The sequence below is a fragment of the Alligator mississippiensis genome, chromosome 3 (genome assembly GCF_030867095.1).
Source record: "Alligator mississippiensis isolate rAllMis1 chromosome 3, rAllMis1, whole genome shotgun sequence".
NCBI classification, from domain to species: Eukaryota; Metazoa; Chordata; order Crocodylia; family Alligatoridae; genus Alligator; species Alligator mississippiensis.
Genome location: NC_081826.1, coordinates 227300714 through 227317568, shown reverse-complemented (window position 1 = coordinate 227317568; position 16855 = coordinate 227300714). Strand labels below are relative to the sequence as shown.

Genomic DNA, 16855 nt, shown 5'->3' with positions numbered 1-16855 from the left:
TAAAATATTTAGAAGAATTTTACTTCAGAGGCTCAAAGTTAATTTAATTTCCGTAGAAGCATTTCTAGGGATTAGTATTTTGTGATGTCCAGTATATCAAAGTTGGGATGATGGAGCAGATAGTACAGAGAGAAACTATAAAATCAGCTGTATAGATTATATTCTTTCAGATATGATGTCCACATAGCAAGAATTTTGTTTTTGTCACATTAATTATTAAAAATGTCAACTGTATCACTTAATTCAATACAAAGTATGATATTAAATTTTAGAATTCTTTTTGTTAATAAAGAGAGCATCTGTGCTATGATAGAACATTTGTTAAAATTTGAAACTAATGTAATGGTAGCACATTGACTTGCAGATTAAGTCTCTGGATTTGGCTGTAATTGAACTCTTCAGGCAGAGGCTGTGCATGTAGGGTGCCTATACATGGCAGCGAGATTGCTCTGATGCACTGTAATTGCAGCACGTCTGAGCAGATTCAATTAATCAAGTCTGTTGGAGCGTGGTAGTTACTTGAGCAATTATTCAAGACTCGATTAATCAAGTCTGGTGGAGCGTGGTAATTACTGTGCTCCAACAGACTCCAGCGTCTCATGTATCAGTGTCCCTGTGCTTAAAGATGGCGGCAGAGATATTTTAACTAAAGCTCATCTGACAAACTTTAGTTAAAGTGTGCCTGTCGCCATTTTTAAGCACAGGGGTGCTGATACACAAGATGTCCCAGCTCTCAGAGCCATTGTAATTAAAGCGCCTCCCCCACCCCAACTCCCGGAGCACACGTGTAAGTGCCCATAGAGACTTGATTTGAGCTTGTAGTTCTTCTATATCTTTCATGGCATTACATATTTATCCTCACAGACTGCTATTTTATTTCCAAATTGGAGAGAGGGTAATGCAGTTATTTTACCATTTTAGAGAGAGGACAGAGAATGAGCGAGCAGAAGTGTTATAAATGTCTGAAATACCGTGACCTTTTTTTAATAATTTTCCATATTTTTCCATATTATTTTGTATTTCTATATTTTATAGTTTTCCTTTCTTTGTAGCACTGTAGAACCTAAGAGCTGTAGTCATAGAACAAGATTCCATTTTATTTAGGCACCACACGGACACAAAACCAAACCAATGTCCCTACTCTCAAAGACCTTACAATTGAAACATATAGTACATGGCTACAGACAGATGGAAGAAAGACAGGGAGACAGCACTGACTATGCTAGTCAACATAACAGGCTGTAACCTCAGCATACAGGCATCCTAACCATTGTAGGTGTCATAGCAAAGAACAGTTTTAAGGAGGGATTGTGAGGAAATCAACAGTATGACTTTATGGATGTTAAGGGGGACCTCCTTTCAAAGGTCAGCGCATAACTGTGGGGTTTTAAGATTTTTTGTGCAAGACTTTCAGTAATTTTTTGGTACACCAAAATGCTTTAAAATGTTGGATAGAGGCTATAAGTCATTTAAGTTGATTGGCTTTTAATGATCAGTATGTAGTATTTTTTATGTCTGCATTTTAGCATGACAGAGATCCATTCTATAGGATTTAACGGGATCCAACCGTTATGTACAAGTGTGGGGGGTTATCTTTTTTAACTCTTTCTTATTTTTTGTGGTGCAATAGCAGTCCTTTTTTTCCTCCATCATTAGTTTTATTAATTTCTTTCCCCTGGAGAAGAAATACCTTCAAGAAGTTGCAGAACTCTTCAGTTTTTCATCATGTGCATTTTTGCCACACATTCTTTGATGTCTACAGACAGAACCAGCTAATTCTTTTGTTTGCAGGGCCTGATATGTCTATAGTTAGTAGATAACAATGCTGTGCATCCTGCATCTGGGAAAACGTTTACAAATTATATGTATTAGAATTAATTATACCTCTGTAAATTTCAGTTCACAACTGCTAACTTTGTTTCTTACCACAACGCTAAATAGTCACTGTCTGATGCCTTTTCCTTATAATATAAATAACCATAAACTCATTAAGTGTAAATCCTTACTAAATACATCTTACTTCTCTTTATGCTATACTAACAGTTCTGTTTCAACCAAACTGTAACTACACCAATATAATATGAAGAGAGACATCATCAGGTCCACGATTAAATATATTCACCAACCTCAGATTAATTTAGTGTTTTAGTCTCTTGGGTTTCAATTGAAAGTGAACCACCAGGCAAATGAGTTTAGTACAGTAGTGTGATTCTCGTTAATTTGTTTTAAGAATAATGTAACTGCCATTAAGATTATAGTTTGTTCTTGGGATGCCTTTTACCCCAGGTTAGTCAGTTCCAGATATCCTACACTTAAATAAGATTATCAGACAGGATCTAAAATAACTAGAATCCTATTGATTTCCTTACTGTATTAGTTCCTTAAAAATGTGCTATTTCCATAGTAGATGTTGTTTTCATTTCCACATAAGTATCCATGTGATACAAAGCAATGTCAGAGCACTTGCATTTATGGTTAAATAATATGATCTAGATCCCATCACCCTTGATTTGCTATCTGAGGCTGGTATCCCTGCTTCAGAAGGATCTTCCACAGTGCTTCTCAGTTGACAGAATCAAAGGCTTTCATGAGGTCTAAGAAGGCCATGTAGAGAAGTTTATGTTCCTGGCATTTTTCCTGCAGCTGGTGAGCTAGGAAGATCATGTCAGTTGTGCCTCTCGATGCCCTGAACCCACACTGAAATTCCAGGAGGACCTCCTCAACAAGGAGATGGTTCAGGAGGATTCTTGCAATGATCTTTCCTGTGGTAGAAAGAAAAGTGATCCCTTTGTAATTTCCAGTCAGACTTGTCTCTTTTCTTAAAGATTTTCACAGTCATGGCATGCCTGAGGTCATCTTGGATTTCCTCATCTTTCTAAATCCTTAAGATGAGGGCATGGAGCTTTCTAAATCCTTAAGATGAGGGCATGGAGCTGTGATGTGAGGTCCTCTCCCTCCTGCTTGAAGATTTTGGTGGGGATTCCATCAGTTCCAGATACCTTGTCATTCTTCATCTGTTTGATGGCTTTCCTCACCTTATCAGGGTTTGGAAGGATTGCGAGATTGTCTCTGACTAGGTGTTGCAGGATGAAGTTGAGAACATGCTTGTCAACAACAGAGCCTCAACTGAGAAGGTCTTCAAACTCCTCCTTCTAACGGTGATGGGTTCCCCCTTCCTTAATCAGGTCTCTTCCATCCTTAGGTCTCAAAGGGGTTGGTCTCTGACTGCTCGGACAATGGATGGTTTTGGTGGCATTGAAAAAAAACCATGCATATTATGAATGTCTACTGATGGTGTCTGAACTATAATATTTAAGTGTTTCTGAAATGGGGTGCTACTCAGTTCACAAAAGTAATGGAGTAGTGTCTCAAGTCCAAAAAGGTTGAGAACCACCTGTATAGTCTTACCCTTTTCTGTTTTCTGTACTACTGGCATGCTACTGGTTTAAACACAGTTTGGCAGTGTAATGTAGACCGAACAATTATTCTCAACCATGTATTTTAAAATATTTGTGTGTTCTAGGTTATGTTCTTAGGCTTGGAAACTCATTTAGCTTCTCTCTGGGTTAGGATGAGAAATGGGTAGCAGTGAATGGGAGTCTGTAGTGCAACTGGTGTCTACATCTTTGCTTATACTATTATCCACTGTTTATGTCCTTTACAAAGATTCAATAAGGAGCTCCAAGGTTGTTCTCTCTTTGGAGCAGGAACTGATTATAGACAGGGAGATAGAGGTCACAAGAAGGGAAGCAACAATAAGCAATTTCTACGCAAGTGCCATCTTTTGCCTGAAGTGCTGACTTCAGTCTGCAGCACTGTCAGTTCAGCAGATAATATATCCATTTAACACTTTAAACTTTGTCATCTAAAGTTTTGGGTTTAATATTTTACTGGCAGCTTTACAAAAATAGGAAGATGCAACAAAAGATGGAATAAACTCAAACTTCTGTTCTGAAAGTTTATAACAAAGAGCTAGTATATTATCCTGGATCTAATATTTTTATTAAATGCATTAAGCTATTTTCTTTCTTTGATGCTACAAAGCTGCGTGGCAGTTTTAGAAGGGTAGAGTTTGGGGAGTGCTCATGGAAGAGACTTAAGAGGAACAAATAGATGCTTAGGACTGGCTCATGGCAGTGGAGTCTTGTTTGCATTGCCCCAGTTGCAGAGCTGAGGTCTTAAAATTTAAAAGAAGTAGCATATGTATATATACATCTATAGATAGACCAGAAATTGCAGTAAAAAATATGATCGTGCATTATCATAAAGGGTGTGATTATTTAAAGGTTTATGTAAAAAAAAGATGATAAATTGTTTTCTGTGTCTAGTGGGGATAGAGTGAGAAGTATTTCAGTTTAAATTGCAAAAAGGGAGATTTAGGTTGGACTTTAGGGAAATCTTTCTAAATCCAAGGGTAGATAAGCACTGGAATAGGTTACTTATGGAGATTGTAGAATCTTTATCAAGAGAGGTTTTTAAGAGCAGGTTAAGCAGTTGTCAAGAAGGATTTATTTATAGTTGATCCTGGCATGGGGTAGGATGGACTTGTTGAGTGTTCAAGGTCCTTTCCATCTCTTTTCTGTTTTTCAGCAAATTATAGTTTTAAAGAGTTAGTAAATTAGTTGATTCTTTAATGAACTTTCTATAAAAACTGTTTATGGGTTGCTTATACCCATTTTAATGTCTTATACTGATGTGCTTATAACCAGTTATAACACAAACTACTCACAGCTGTAGCAGATTTTGGTATCTGTTAATCTAAGGATACATTTATAATGGGTTATAAAAAGTTTGGCAGAATTTAAAATAGAGTGTAATTGCTTTTTATTTAATTTATTTGTGTTTGTGAATCATTTGGGATGGGGAGGCAAGGAGGCATTACAAAGATAGCTGTGACTTGGATTTAATTAAAATGGATGTTTGACTTACATAGACATTGTACCAATACCTTTTTTTTTAAGTCACCGTAGTTTATAGATTGGAAAAAAATGTCATCACAAAGAAAAAAATGAAAATTGATTTACAGGGTAGTTCAGGCTGATGTTAGCACAGAACTAATAACAATACTGAGCTTTCACAAACGCTGTAAACAGACATTGTGTTTCGCTTTTTGTCCATGGATCCCTACAGACTGCCATTGTCCTGCTTCAAGTACCTGTGAATTATGCAGGATAATGTGCTAACGGTTTTCTTGGGACAATGAAGTAAGTAGCAGCTGGAAGCTAATTGTGGCTCATTTAACTTAACTGAGATTAATTCCAGGGACCAGCCTGTCAGGATTTGTGATTTTAACATCTGATGAAGTAAGCTGCTGCTTATCAAAGTTTATGCATCTCTGAGTTAGTTAGTCTATAAGGTTAAAAACAGGTGACCAAATTGCCCAGGACTGAGCCTTCGATTTTGGGATCCTACAGACATACATGCCTATTTCCCCCCCCCCCCAGTACCCATGAAATATCCAAATTAACATATTTTCCAGGGACAATTGAGACTAACTTGAGTTAATTGCTATTCATGATGCTTGTGTTAAATGATTGTTCCAGCTAGTTTTATGCAAGTCAAAACCCTGCCTGGATTAAACTGGCCAGTATGTTTTTAGCCTATGGCAGCAGTGCCCAGACTTTTTGGTCCACAGGCCAGGTGACTAGTGTAGGGTGGATCCACAGGCTGGGTCCATGCCATGGGCCCCATACAGCACACATGGGGCCAAGACCTGATCTAGTGCATGCTGGATCATGCCTCAGTCCTCCAAATCCATATAGTAGCTACACCTGTGGTCCCAGCCCTACATGGGATCAGGCCTTGTCATTCCATCCCCATGCATTCTGGGTTGGGCTAAGTTACTGTGCGTTCTCCAGGTCAGGTCAGGCTGTTGTACATCCTCTAGATTAGGCCCCACCACTTCCCTCCAGCCCCATGCTTTCTTGATTGGGCCAAGCCACCCCACATGCACAGAATTGGGCCCTGTTGTTTGCCACCACCCAGGCATGCTCTGGATCAGACCAAGCTGCTTGCATGTGCAGGATTGGGTATAGCGTTGGGCCCTGCCACCCCATCCCCATGTGTGCCTGATGGGGCTCCATCTCCCTCCCCTGTGTGGGCAAATGGGATCCCCTGATCTGGGCCATGTCATCTGGCCCGTGGGGCTTAGAAATTTAGCAGTAGAGGAGCAGTGACAGCATTGTCACTGCTTTCCACTTTTCCCTCCCCATCAAGTTTCCAGACCCCTGGCACAATCAGTCCTAGGTCAAATGAGAGGTCTATGTCCAGCCATAGTGTTTCTTATCTGTATATTCTAAAGTGTTTTTATGAATACAGATAAGTATCATTAACTCCATTTTACAGATGTGGAACTAAGACAAAGTGGGATTACAGTAGTTTGCCTGAGATGACAGAGAGAAGAGTGTAGGTTTCTAAACTAGTTGTTTAGTGCCCTCTTCAGTAAAGCACGTTGTTTATTTGACTGGCTATGTATACATCCATGTTTACTGTGTATTTGCTGCTATATTTATAACTGGTAATGGCGTAAGTACTGATGAGACATTTCCTGGTTTTGTTTTTTCAGATCTCTCTTGCTTGCTGAGCTTGAAAAGGAAGAGAAAGAAAAGGACTGGTATTATGCTCAACTTCAGAATCTGACCAAGAGGATTGATAGTCTCCCTCTTACTGAAAATGTAAGCAACTACAATAATAACTTATTCTGTTATGTACCCAGTGCTGTGATGCATATGTAAATCTTTTGTATATTATAAACTAGGTAAAATTCTTTCCAACAGAAATTTTAGTATAATCTTTCTTGTGTTCCAAAATGTATACACACATTTTGTTAAACTAATAAAATAGCACTAGTACCAATAATTCCCTGCTTTCAGACACTACAAGAAAAAATCCAGGGATTCAGTCCCTCTTGCTATGAAGGGATTTGGCAACATCACATATAGTTACCTGAATGACGTATTTTTATTCATTTGAAAATTGCCTTTAACTTTGAAAATCTGTGTTGTGTTAGCCAAAATTTTAGTTTTGGTAGGAGCCTTTAACCCAGAGTAGTGTTGGAGACTGGGAACTTGAATAAGATGCAGGTATAGTCTGAGCAGATGCCAGAGACCCTCTTGTTTGGTTGGGGTTTTTGGGGAAGGGCTTTTACCACCTGCAATGCCTTCCGGTGGGGGGTGGGGTGGAAACTTCACCAACATTTAAATTTTATTATGTATAATTAAGTTTAAGGCCTGTATCAGGAAGTATATTTTCACTTTATTATAATGGTTCTAAAAGTAAATATATAATGGATTGCCAAAAAAACACACTCCAATCAACTGCATGCCCAGTCTACTGCATATTTTTGCACATTGTTTCTGCAGTAGAGGGTTTTTTTCTTTCTCTAGACTTTCATCTTTTCTGATGAAAAAATCTCAGGCTGTTTATGAGAGCTTAAAAAAATACCTTTTTATATATCCTCAAAGCAGGGGGTGTGAAAGATCTAGCCCATAGAGCGCTATTGTTGGCCCATAGAACTCCTAGAAGGGACAGGGTGAGTTGGGGAGGGGCCTATCTCCAAAGTCCAGTACAAAGCATCCATGCTTCTAGCTATGTTGACAATATAGTATGCATATACACAGGTTTATGGGAGGAGACATCCTGTGCAGATACTTGCAGAGCCAGTGCTGGGCTCCCAAGAGAAAGGCAGCGCCCTGAGCAGGGGTGGCACTAGGGGAGGCTTGGGGGGCTATAGCCACCCTAAAATTCCCTGTAGGCTCCCCTCCTAGTGCCATCGCCTCCTGCCTCGCTCAGCTGAGCCCACCATGCTGCCACCCTCCTAGCCGCCCGCTCCCCCCCCCCCCCCGGGAAGACCCTGACTCTGGCCCTGAGCCCATAGAGAACAGCCTGCCCTCGCCTTGCACACAAATCTGGGAGGACACATGCCTCCCCTGGAGGTGTGTGTAGTGGATGGAAGCCACCCCCCACACCCCCTTCCCAACCCCTCTCCACCCCATTCTTAGCCCCGGGGTCACATTCACCCCTCTGGCTGGACAGCACCTGCCCCAGCTCCACTCCCTCCTTCACTGTGGGGGCCTCAATCTCCCACCCCCCCCCACCCATGCCCTTTCCTCCTGTGGAGCCTGTGCCTAGCTCCGCCTGGCCTATCAGGGTGTTGCCCCTCCCCTCAACTCGCCTGCCACGACTTGGATGTAATCAATTACCTTCAGAGGGGTCTACAGTGGAGATCTTTATCCTGGGTGGGGCCTCCCGATAGACAGTGTTACTCACGGTTGTCTGACGCGGTGGTCCACGGGGCTCCGCCTCCCCTACACCCCATCCACATGCCAACCGCTGGGTGATGCATTCCAGATGTTTCCAGGCCCTGTATGACGGCCTCAGACCGGTTCCCCGGTTCCCGGTCGTTCTCCCTCTTTCTGGGAGTGATTCCTCCTTTCTCCTCTCTTACAGAAAATACTCCTCCGAATCAGGAGGAGCTGTTGGGTGCTCCCCCTGGTTCCAGCTCCCTCCTGGAGCCTCCGCTGTCTCCCCTCTCCTACCGGCAGCAGAGCGCTCCCCTGCCTCCTGAGCGTCAGCCGCTTCAGGATACTGAGAGAGTGCCTCGGCTTGCACTCTCTGACTGCCTTCTACTCTGCTGCTTGCGAAAGGCTTACAGCTCTCTGCTAAGCTGCTTGCTTGAGACCCGCAGGCTGGGTCCTCTCTGCTCCGTGCGTGAGCCCGCAGCACGGGCAGCCCACCCGTACTCTCTCTCCCTGGCTCTCCCTGTCCTGCCGGCGTTTTTAAACCTTCCCGCAGCGGCCGCTACGGTCGCTGGGATTGGCTCAGCTGTTCACCACGCCGGGGACAGCTGTTGCCAGAACCGGCGTAATGGCGGTTCGCGCGGCTGCAGCCACGGATGCGGCTCCTCCTCCCGCTGCTCTTCAGCCGGTACGTATGCCCCTCTGGGGGCCTGCTCTCGGGGTCTGGGGTCTGTAGGTCCTCCCTTCTCTCCCTCACGAGCCTGTGGGGGCACTTCGCTGCCACAGACCTCCCCCCTTAAGTTGCCTTGTGGCGACTGTTTTTCTCTCGTGACGGCAAGTGTCACCGGCTGCTCCTCCCTATGGATGTGGCCCGCACCTTCCTCTGCGTCATCTGCGCCTCCCCACCTGGACAAGAAGTCAGCCACAAAGTTATCTCTGCCTGGACGGTGTATCACCGTGAACTTGAATGGCTGTAAAGCCAAAGCCCAGCGGGTGATCCTGGTGTTCATGCTCTGTTTCTGTGTCAACCACTGTAGTGGTGCGTGGTCTGTTACTACCACGAATTCCCTCCCCATCAGGTAGTACTTAAAGTATTCTATTGCCCAGCGTATTGCCAGGCACTCCCTCTCGATGGTGGCATACCTGGTTTCTGCACGGCTGAGTTTCCTGCTGGCAAAGGCAATTGGGCGCTCCTCCTGCCTGTGTTTCTGGAGTAACACTGCTCCCAGAGCCCGTCCTGATGCATCCGTCTGTAAAACGAAAGGGGCGTTAAAGTTAGGCATGTGCACGATAACATCATGGCACATTGCTTCTTTCAAATTCTGGAAGCTCTTTCGCATCCCCGGTGTCCATTTCAGTGACGTTACAGATCCTCCCAGCTAACGCGTCTGTAAGTGGTGTGGCGAGCGTCGCGAAGCAGGGTATAAATCGTCGATAATAGTTAACGAGTCCCAAGAAGGAACGCAGTTGTTTGCGGGTTCTCGGTTCCTGGAACTGCCTTATAGCCTCAATCTTATCTGTGAGTGGCCGAACTGTCCCTCGGCCTACTCGAAATTCCAGGTATGCTGTTTCTTTCCCCGCCAGTTTACATTTCTTCGGGTTGGCGGTCAGCCCTGCTGCTCAGAGTTCTCCCAGGATTGCTCTGAGGTCTTGAAGGTGTTGTTGCCAGCTGGCGGAAAATATAATGATGTCATCAATGTACGCCACTGCGTATGCTGCGTGGGGTGCCAATAGGTTGTCCATCAACCTCTGGAATGTCGCAGCTGCTCCGCTGAGGCCAAAGGGCATCCGTGTGAATTTGAATAGGCCCCACGGTGTCCTGAAGGCTGTTTTGGCACAATCTGTGGGGCGCATCGGGATCTGCCAAAATCCCTTTGCCAAATCAAGCATGGTTATATACTGTGCTTCACCGATTTTCTCAACGAGGTGAGTATCATGTGGCATCAGAAAGGCATCAAACGTAGTCAGGGCATTGAGCTTCCTGTAGTCTATACATATGCGCAATGACCCATCCGGCTTGACGACGGGGACTATGGGGCTCCGCCATGGACTGCGGGACGGTCGTATAATCCCTTGTTCTTGCATTCTCATGATCTCTTGCCGTATTTCCTGTTGCCACCGCTGAGGTATCGGCCTCCATCTCTCCCTCACCAGTGCTCCCTGAGGGGTCCTGATTTCATGTTCTACTCCCGTTACTCGTCCCGGGATCCCTTGGAACACTGCCCTAAATTCCTCTATCAGAGCTAATAATTCTTGCTGTTGATGATTGCCCAACTCCTTGCCCATTTGTACTGACCCCTCCTTCCTGGGTCTCCCTAACCCAGGACACGGCAGTCCCAGGTCCTCCTTTGTATCCTCGTCTAGGGCCAACCAGCCCTGAGGAGTTTTCCACTCCTTGAGCAGATTCACGTGGTAAATCTGTTGTTCCCGGCGGTGGCCCGGTTTAAGTAATTCGTAATCCACAGGCCCTACTTGTCTCACCACGGTAAATGGCCCCTGCCACATGGCCAGCTGTTTGCTGGAGGAGGTTGGCAGCGATACCAAAACTTTGTCCCCCAACTGGAACGTCCGTGTTTTCGCCTTCTGATTGTAACGCCTTTCCTGTATCCCTTGGGCGTCCCTCAGGTTTTGCCTGGCGATCCATTGGGCCGTGGAGATTCAGTCTTGTAGCTCTTCCCGGTACCTCGCCGCCGACACCCCCAAGCCTATTGGCTTCTCCCATTCTTCCCTTACAATTTGTAGCAGTCCCCAAGGGCTATGGCCATACACCAATTGAAACGGAGGGGACTGGGTTGACTCTTGCGGAGCATCCCTTATGGCGAACAACAAGGGTGTCAGGATAGTATCCCACCTCCATGGGTCTTCCTGGACACACCGCCTGAGCATCCGCTTGATGGTCCCATTTAACCTTTCTACCAAACCGTTAGTTTGGGGATGGTAGACCGAGGTCTTTAGCTGGGTGATGCCAAGGGTTTTACATAAAGCTTTCATTACCCCAGACATAAAGTTTGTTCCCTGGTCTGTGAGTACCTCCCGAGGTATGCCCACCCGTGCTATCCACTTGAGAAGTTCTTCCGCTACTCGAGTGGCTGTTATGGACCTTAGGGGCATGGCGTCTGGGAAACGGGTGGCGTAATCTACCATCACCAGGATATATTGGTATCCGTTACGAGACCTGGGGAGGGGTCCTACTATATCCAGGGCGACCCGCGAGAACGGTGTCTCTACTATTGGCATGGGCTTCAGGGGTGCCCTTGGGGGCTTCCATTCCTGGGCCATCTGACACTCTGGGCATGCGGCCCCCCACCTTTCCACGTCCTCTTGGAGACGAGGCCAAAAAAATTCTTGGGCCAGCCTCGCCCGGGTCTTGTTACGTCCCAGATGGCCACCCAGGGGTGAGTCATGGGCCAATCTCCACACCACTTGGCGAAGTGAGGACGGGACCACTAACTGTCTTCCCCGTATGGTACCCTGCTCACCCTGTTGGACCCGATATAATAGCCCCCCTGTTACCTCGAAGCCGGGATGCCCCTGCGAGGGTCCTTCCCCGGGGTCGGCGTCCCACATCCGCTGCAGTTCCGGGTCCTCATGTTGTGCCCTACGAAATTGGGCCGCACTCACGAACTGTTCTAGGTCGATGCCGTCTGACATTGTTTCATTGCGACGGGCTGGACCCTCGCCGGCCCATCCGTCTCCCCTCTTGATCCGGTTCCTCTCCTCTTCCGTAGCCCTCACTCGCTCGAGGACTGTATAGAATGGCCCCCATTCTCAGCCTAGGATCATCTCACATGCCAGGGTCAGGGCAATTCCAACTCGTAGCTCTCCGCTAAACTCCATCACCCTAAGCGGAACATAGCAAGTCTGGAACCGCATCTCCCCCCCTAGTATGCAGGTCATCGTCAGGGACCCCTCACTCTTCCGTTCCCTCTGTGGAGCGAGGTCTGCCCGAAGTAGGGAGTGGGAGCACCCTGTGTCCAATGTGGCCTTGACCGCCCTGTCTCCAACCCATGCGGTTACTACAGGCCGGTTCCATCCCTCGTTCTGGGTTGCCGACCCAAAACTGCAATCCATAGGTTCCCCTCTCTCCGCCTCTTTGCCTCTATCCCAGGAGGGCGGATATCCTGTTGGGGTGTGACTCAGCTCACTCAGGCCTACCCCACATTCGCGGGAGATGTGTCTGGTTTGCCCACAGCAGTAACACACCACCCCTTTCAGTGGCCCTCGTCTCGCAACCATTCGCCTTTCCCCTTCACTTGTGGGTCCCTCTTTCGTGCCTCGGGAGCCTCATTCGTATCCCCGTTCCCTTTCCGAATTCGCAAAGGCCTCAGCCAAGCGAAGTGCCTTTCCACTAGTTTGCGGCTGATGTCTGCGTACCCATCTCTGGGCATCCTCCTCCAAATCCCATATGAATTGTTCTAACAGGATCTGGTCCATCACGCCCGCACAGTCGAACTTGCCGGCTGGCAACCATTTGTTGAGTGAGTCCCTTAAAGCTTGCAACAACCCCCAGGGTCGCCTGGCCTCCTTGGACTTTCGGGCTCTAAAGGCCTGCTGGTGACTTTCCAGTGAAATCTCAAGCCTGTAGAGGATTGCTGCCTTCACTGCCTCGTAATCATGAGCTTCGTCCCTTGATAGCGCTCGGTAGGCAGCTTGGGCCTGATCTATCACCAGCGCCCCCAGGTGGTGGCCCCACTGACCACGGTCCAACCTGTCTGGACAGCTGTCCTCTTGAATGCCTCGATATAAGCTTCTGGGTCATCCTCCCTAGTCATCCGGGGCATTTTAAATAAAGCAGCATTTCGCTGTATCCACTCCTGCTGGTGTGCACCCTGTTGTTGCTGCACGGCCAGCACCTGCCCTATGGCCTGGATTGCCTGCGTAAGCAGCTCTGTAGGCGCAAGGGCTGGCTTCTGCATTGCTATTGAGTCCCGGGTCGGGACACTGTCCCGTTAACACCGTACGAGAATGCCGCGGTTGGTTCCCAGCCAATGCACCACTGTGGAGCCTGTGCCTAGCTCCGCCTGGCCTATCAGGGTGTTGCTCCTCCCCTCAACTCGCCTTCCACGACTTGGATGTAATCAATTACCTTCAGAGGGGTCTACAGTGGAGATCTTTATCCTGGGTGGGGACTCCCGATAGATGGTGTTACTCACGGTTGTCTGACATGGTGGTCCACGGGGCTCCGCCTCCCCTACACCCCGTCCACACGACAACCGCTGGGTGATGCATTCCAGATGTTTCCAGGCCCTGTATGACGGCCTCAGACCGGTTCCCCGGTTCCCAATCGTTCTCCCTCCTTCTGGGAGTGATTCCTCCTTTCTCCTCTCTTACAGAAAATACTCCTCCGAATCAGGAGGAGCTGTTGGGTGCTCCCCCTGGTTCCAGCTCCCTCCTGGAGCCTCCGCTGTCTCCCCTCTCCTACCGGCAGCAGAGCGCTCCCCTGCCTCCTGAGCGTCAGCCGCTTCAGGATACTGAGAGAGTGCCTCGGCTTGCACTCTCTGACTGCCTTCTACTCTGCTGCTTGCAAAAGGCTTACAGCTCTCTGCTAAGCTACCTGCTTGAGACCCGCAGGCTGGGTCCTCTCCGCTCCGTGCGTGAGCCCGCAGCATGGGCAGCCCACCCGTACTCTCTCTCCCTGGCTCTCCCTGTCCTGCCGGCGTTTTTAAACCTTCCCGCAGCGGCCGCTACGGTCACTGGGATTGGCTCAGCTGTTCGCCGCGCTGGGGACAGTTGTTGCCAGAACCAGCGTAATGGCGGTTCGTGCGGCTGCAGCCGCAGATGCGGCTCCTCCTCCCGCTGCTCTTCAGCCGGTACATATGCCCCTCTGGGGGCTTGCTCTCGGGGTCTAGGGTCTGTAGGTCCTCCCTTCTCTCCCTCACGAGCCTGTGGGGGCACTTCGCCGCCACACCTCCCCACAGACTTACATGGCTTAAGTGATCAGAGCTAAACATCCTTTACTGTTGATATAACCAATAAACTTTATCACTACATTTGTTTTTTACTGTGTCAGTTGTGGACCTATGCACAATATTTTTATAGAGTCATGATCTGATTTATCACCATATTTGTACTTGATTATTCTAGGAGTAGGAATAATGTTTTATAATGTTTGGCTCTTTTATTATATTTGCATTTTTGTTATTTTTTGCTTAAATCTATATTATGGTTGTATGTCTGTTATGTTGTTTCAGGAGTGTGGCTTTCAGCCAGAATCCTTAATAAATTGAAATTGAAAAATTGTAGGCTTAAATAAAATATTAAATGAATCTTCATACAATATGCATCTTAAATGCAATTTTTCCTGTATAAAGAAGTTTATTCAACAAATTGTTTTTGTTATCAATCCTGAAATTGACTCTCCCCCTTCATTTTCCAGGCTTCTAATACTTAGTTTTATGGGTCCTATAAAAAGCCTTGAAAATAAGAAGAGCTAGTTAGTGTCAGAGCTGTTTACACCCGTGTTTTAAGTAGTGCTCCTTGAGGACACAGCAATCTCAGTACTGTGCTATTAGCATTTCTCTTTTTTTAAAGACTTTAATAGTTGCCCTGTGACAGCTGCTTCCCCTTCATTCTACCTGGTACAGTCAAAGAGACTACAGCTAGTCACAAGATAAATAGTTACAGTTAACACACATTTCTAGCATTCTTTGTTTCCCCCCTTTCCCTTACTTACTGCTACTCTTTTTCCTTTAAACCATAAGTTACAAAGTAGACACTGAAGCTGAAAAATGCCATGCATTTAGCAGCATGTGCCCTTAACTGGTTTACATTTACATAATGTAAGTAATAGACAACAAATTGGGACTGACATTATTGTGCAGTTAGGCAAAATTAGCATTTATCTGATGTATGTTGAATATACTGTAGTAGTTAGTGCGTTAGTACTTTCATAAACCTTCTTGATGCACTGTATAGTCCTTCCATAATGCTTAAAATGGCTTTCAGAAACATTTAGGCTTGGTACAGACATTAAAAAAGCCTGAGGCAGAATAAATCTGATTTATGTGGTTTTCTGTAAACAGTGTAGTTTAGTGGTGAATAGAACACACATTTGCCTGGGGGGGGGCCGCAAATCTTAGGGAGAGTTCTGCCATTTTAAGTACCTGGTCTTATAATCTAATCTCCTTTGTGTAAATATGCAAGTTGCCTGTCTTTTGGCACTTCCATGCTTTTTCCCCCAAGAGATATAACTCCTGATGTTCTTTATGCAGTAGATCTTTTAAAACTCACTTGGCATTTATCTTGTATAACTTCCACTTCTGAAGTGTCATGTACTAGGAAGCACTGACTTCACTCAAAATTAAATATTTTGTGCATTTCAGCTCATGTGCATAGCTAGAGATCAAGATAAATCAGCTGCATCAAAGGATGTTGTTAAATAAACAAATCTGTGAAAAAACGTGGTTTGCTGGACTTGTTAATTTTCCAAATGATTGAATAATTATTACCTGTGCACTTCTGAATATAAGATAACATTTTTAGCTGAAATAATTGCTCCTAGAGTAAAGCATGAGGAAGTTACAGCTAAAAACTGATTTTATTTCTGGCTTTTACTTTCTCTATTAATCTTCAAAAGAGAGAGTTTTAAATATACATTAGGATGTTTAAAATTAGATCTGCTGATATCTTGGAAAACATACTTTGTAAAATGTTTCTTCTCTTAAAGTCTGGTGTGGGCTGTATGATCAAATATGTCTAACAGTAAGTAGTAAAAGTACAGTATTTTAGAGGTAGATTAATATCTTTGGAGTCTTTTTTTAATACTGAATTAATGGTGCACAGAACAAATTTTCTGATGGTATGCCGTTTTAGATACGGATGAGTAAGTGTTCTGTGCATGTGGCAATGTGATTTTTTTTATGTTGGTATATTATGCATAGACAGGTGAAAAACCTTCTCTACAAATCACATATTGGCTGATATTATATGTTCTTGTTTATAACTTACCTATATTTTAAAAGGTTCTGTATTCAGACTTTGTTTGAGTTTATTAAGTTTTAGCATGGAATACATTGCTCTGCTTTTGTTCAAAAAGCATAGAGCTCGTCTTCCTCCTTGTTTGTTGAAATCTTTTTTGTTTTGAATTTCAGTTCTCCTTGCAAACAGACATGACCAGAAGGCAATTAGAATATGAAGCAAGACAAATCAGAGCTGCCATGGAAGAGCAACTAGGTACTTGTCAGGATATGGAGAAACGGGCACAGGTAATGTTTTGCCAACTGGCTTTACTGTTTAAAGTTAAAATGAATGAAAGGAATCTGATTTTTATTAAATTACTTGTGGTTGTATCTTTGAACTGCTCATGGTTGAGTGGTTTTTTCTGTTTAGTATACTTTCTTAAAAACAAAAATGAGAATCAACACAGGTTTTATTAAAGACAAAGGAAGGAAGCAGGAAAGGAAGGAAGGAAATGTCACTCTCGCAGCTTATTCAGTCTCATGAGCAGTTTTGGGAACTCCTGAGATTTAGAAAAAAATAGTTCACAAAGAAATAATTTTTTTAAATATTGGCCTGTGAATATTTTAAACTAAAATTGTTGCAATTTTAATTTAAATAAGATGTAAATGAAATTTTCTTTATTTCTGCTCTGTACTAGTTCTTATTTACTTAGTACTATT

The 16855-nt window shown here is 45.0% G+C and overlaps 1 protein-coding gene across 4 annotated transcripts in view; it reads left to right on the top strand.

Annotated features, from left to right (window-relative positions):
• The window catches only part of APC (APC regulator of WNT signaling pathway), a 170372-nt gene that overhangs the window by 89576 nt on the left and 63941 nt on the right, over positions 1-16855 (top strand). For all 4 annotated transcript variants that reach the window (XM_006272098.4, XM_019484432.2, XM_019484436.2 and 1 more), the window contains 2 exons: positions 6566-6674; positions 16328-16441. In XM_006272098.4, coding sequence (XP_006272160.1) covers positions 6566-6674; positions 16328-16441 — 223 coding nt within the window. The remainder of the gene's footprint in view (positions 1-6565; positions 6675-16327; positions 16442-16855) is intronic.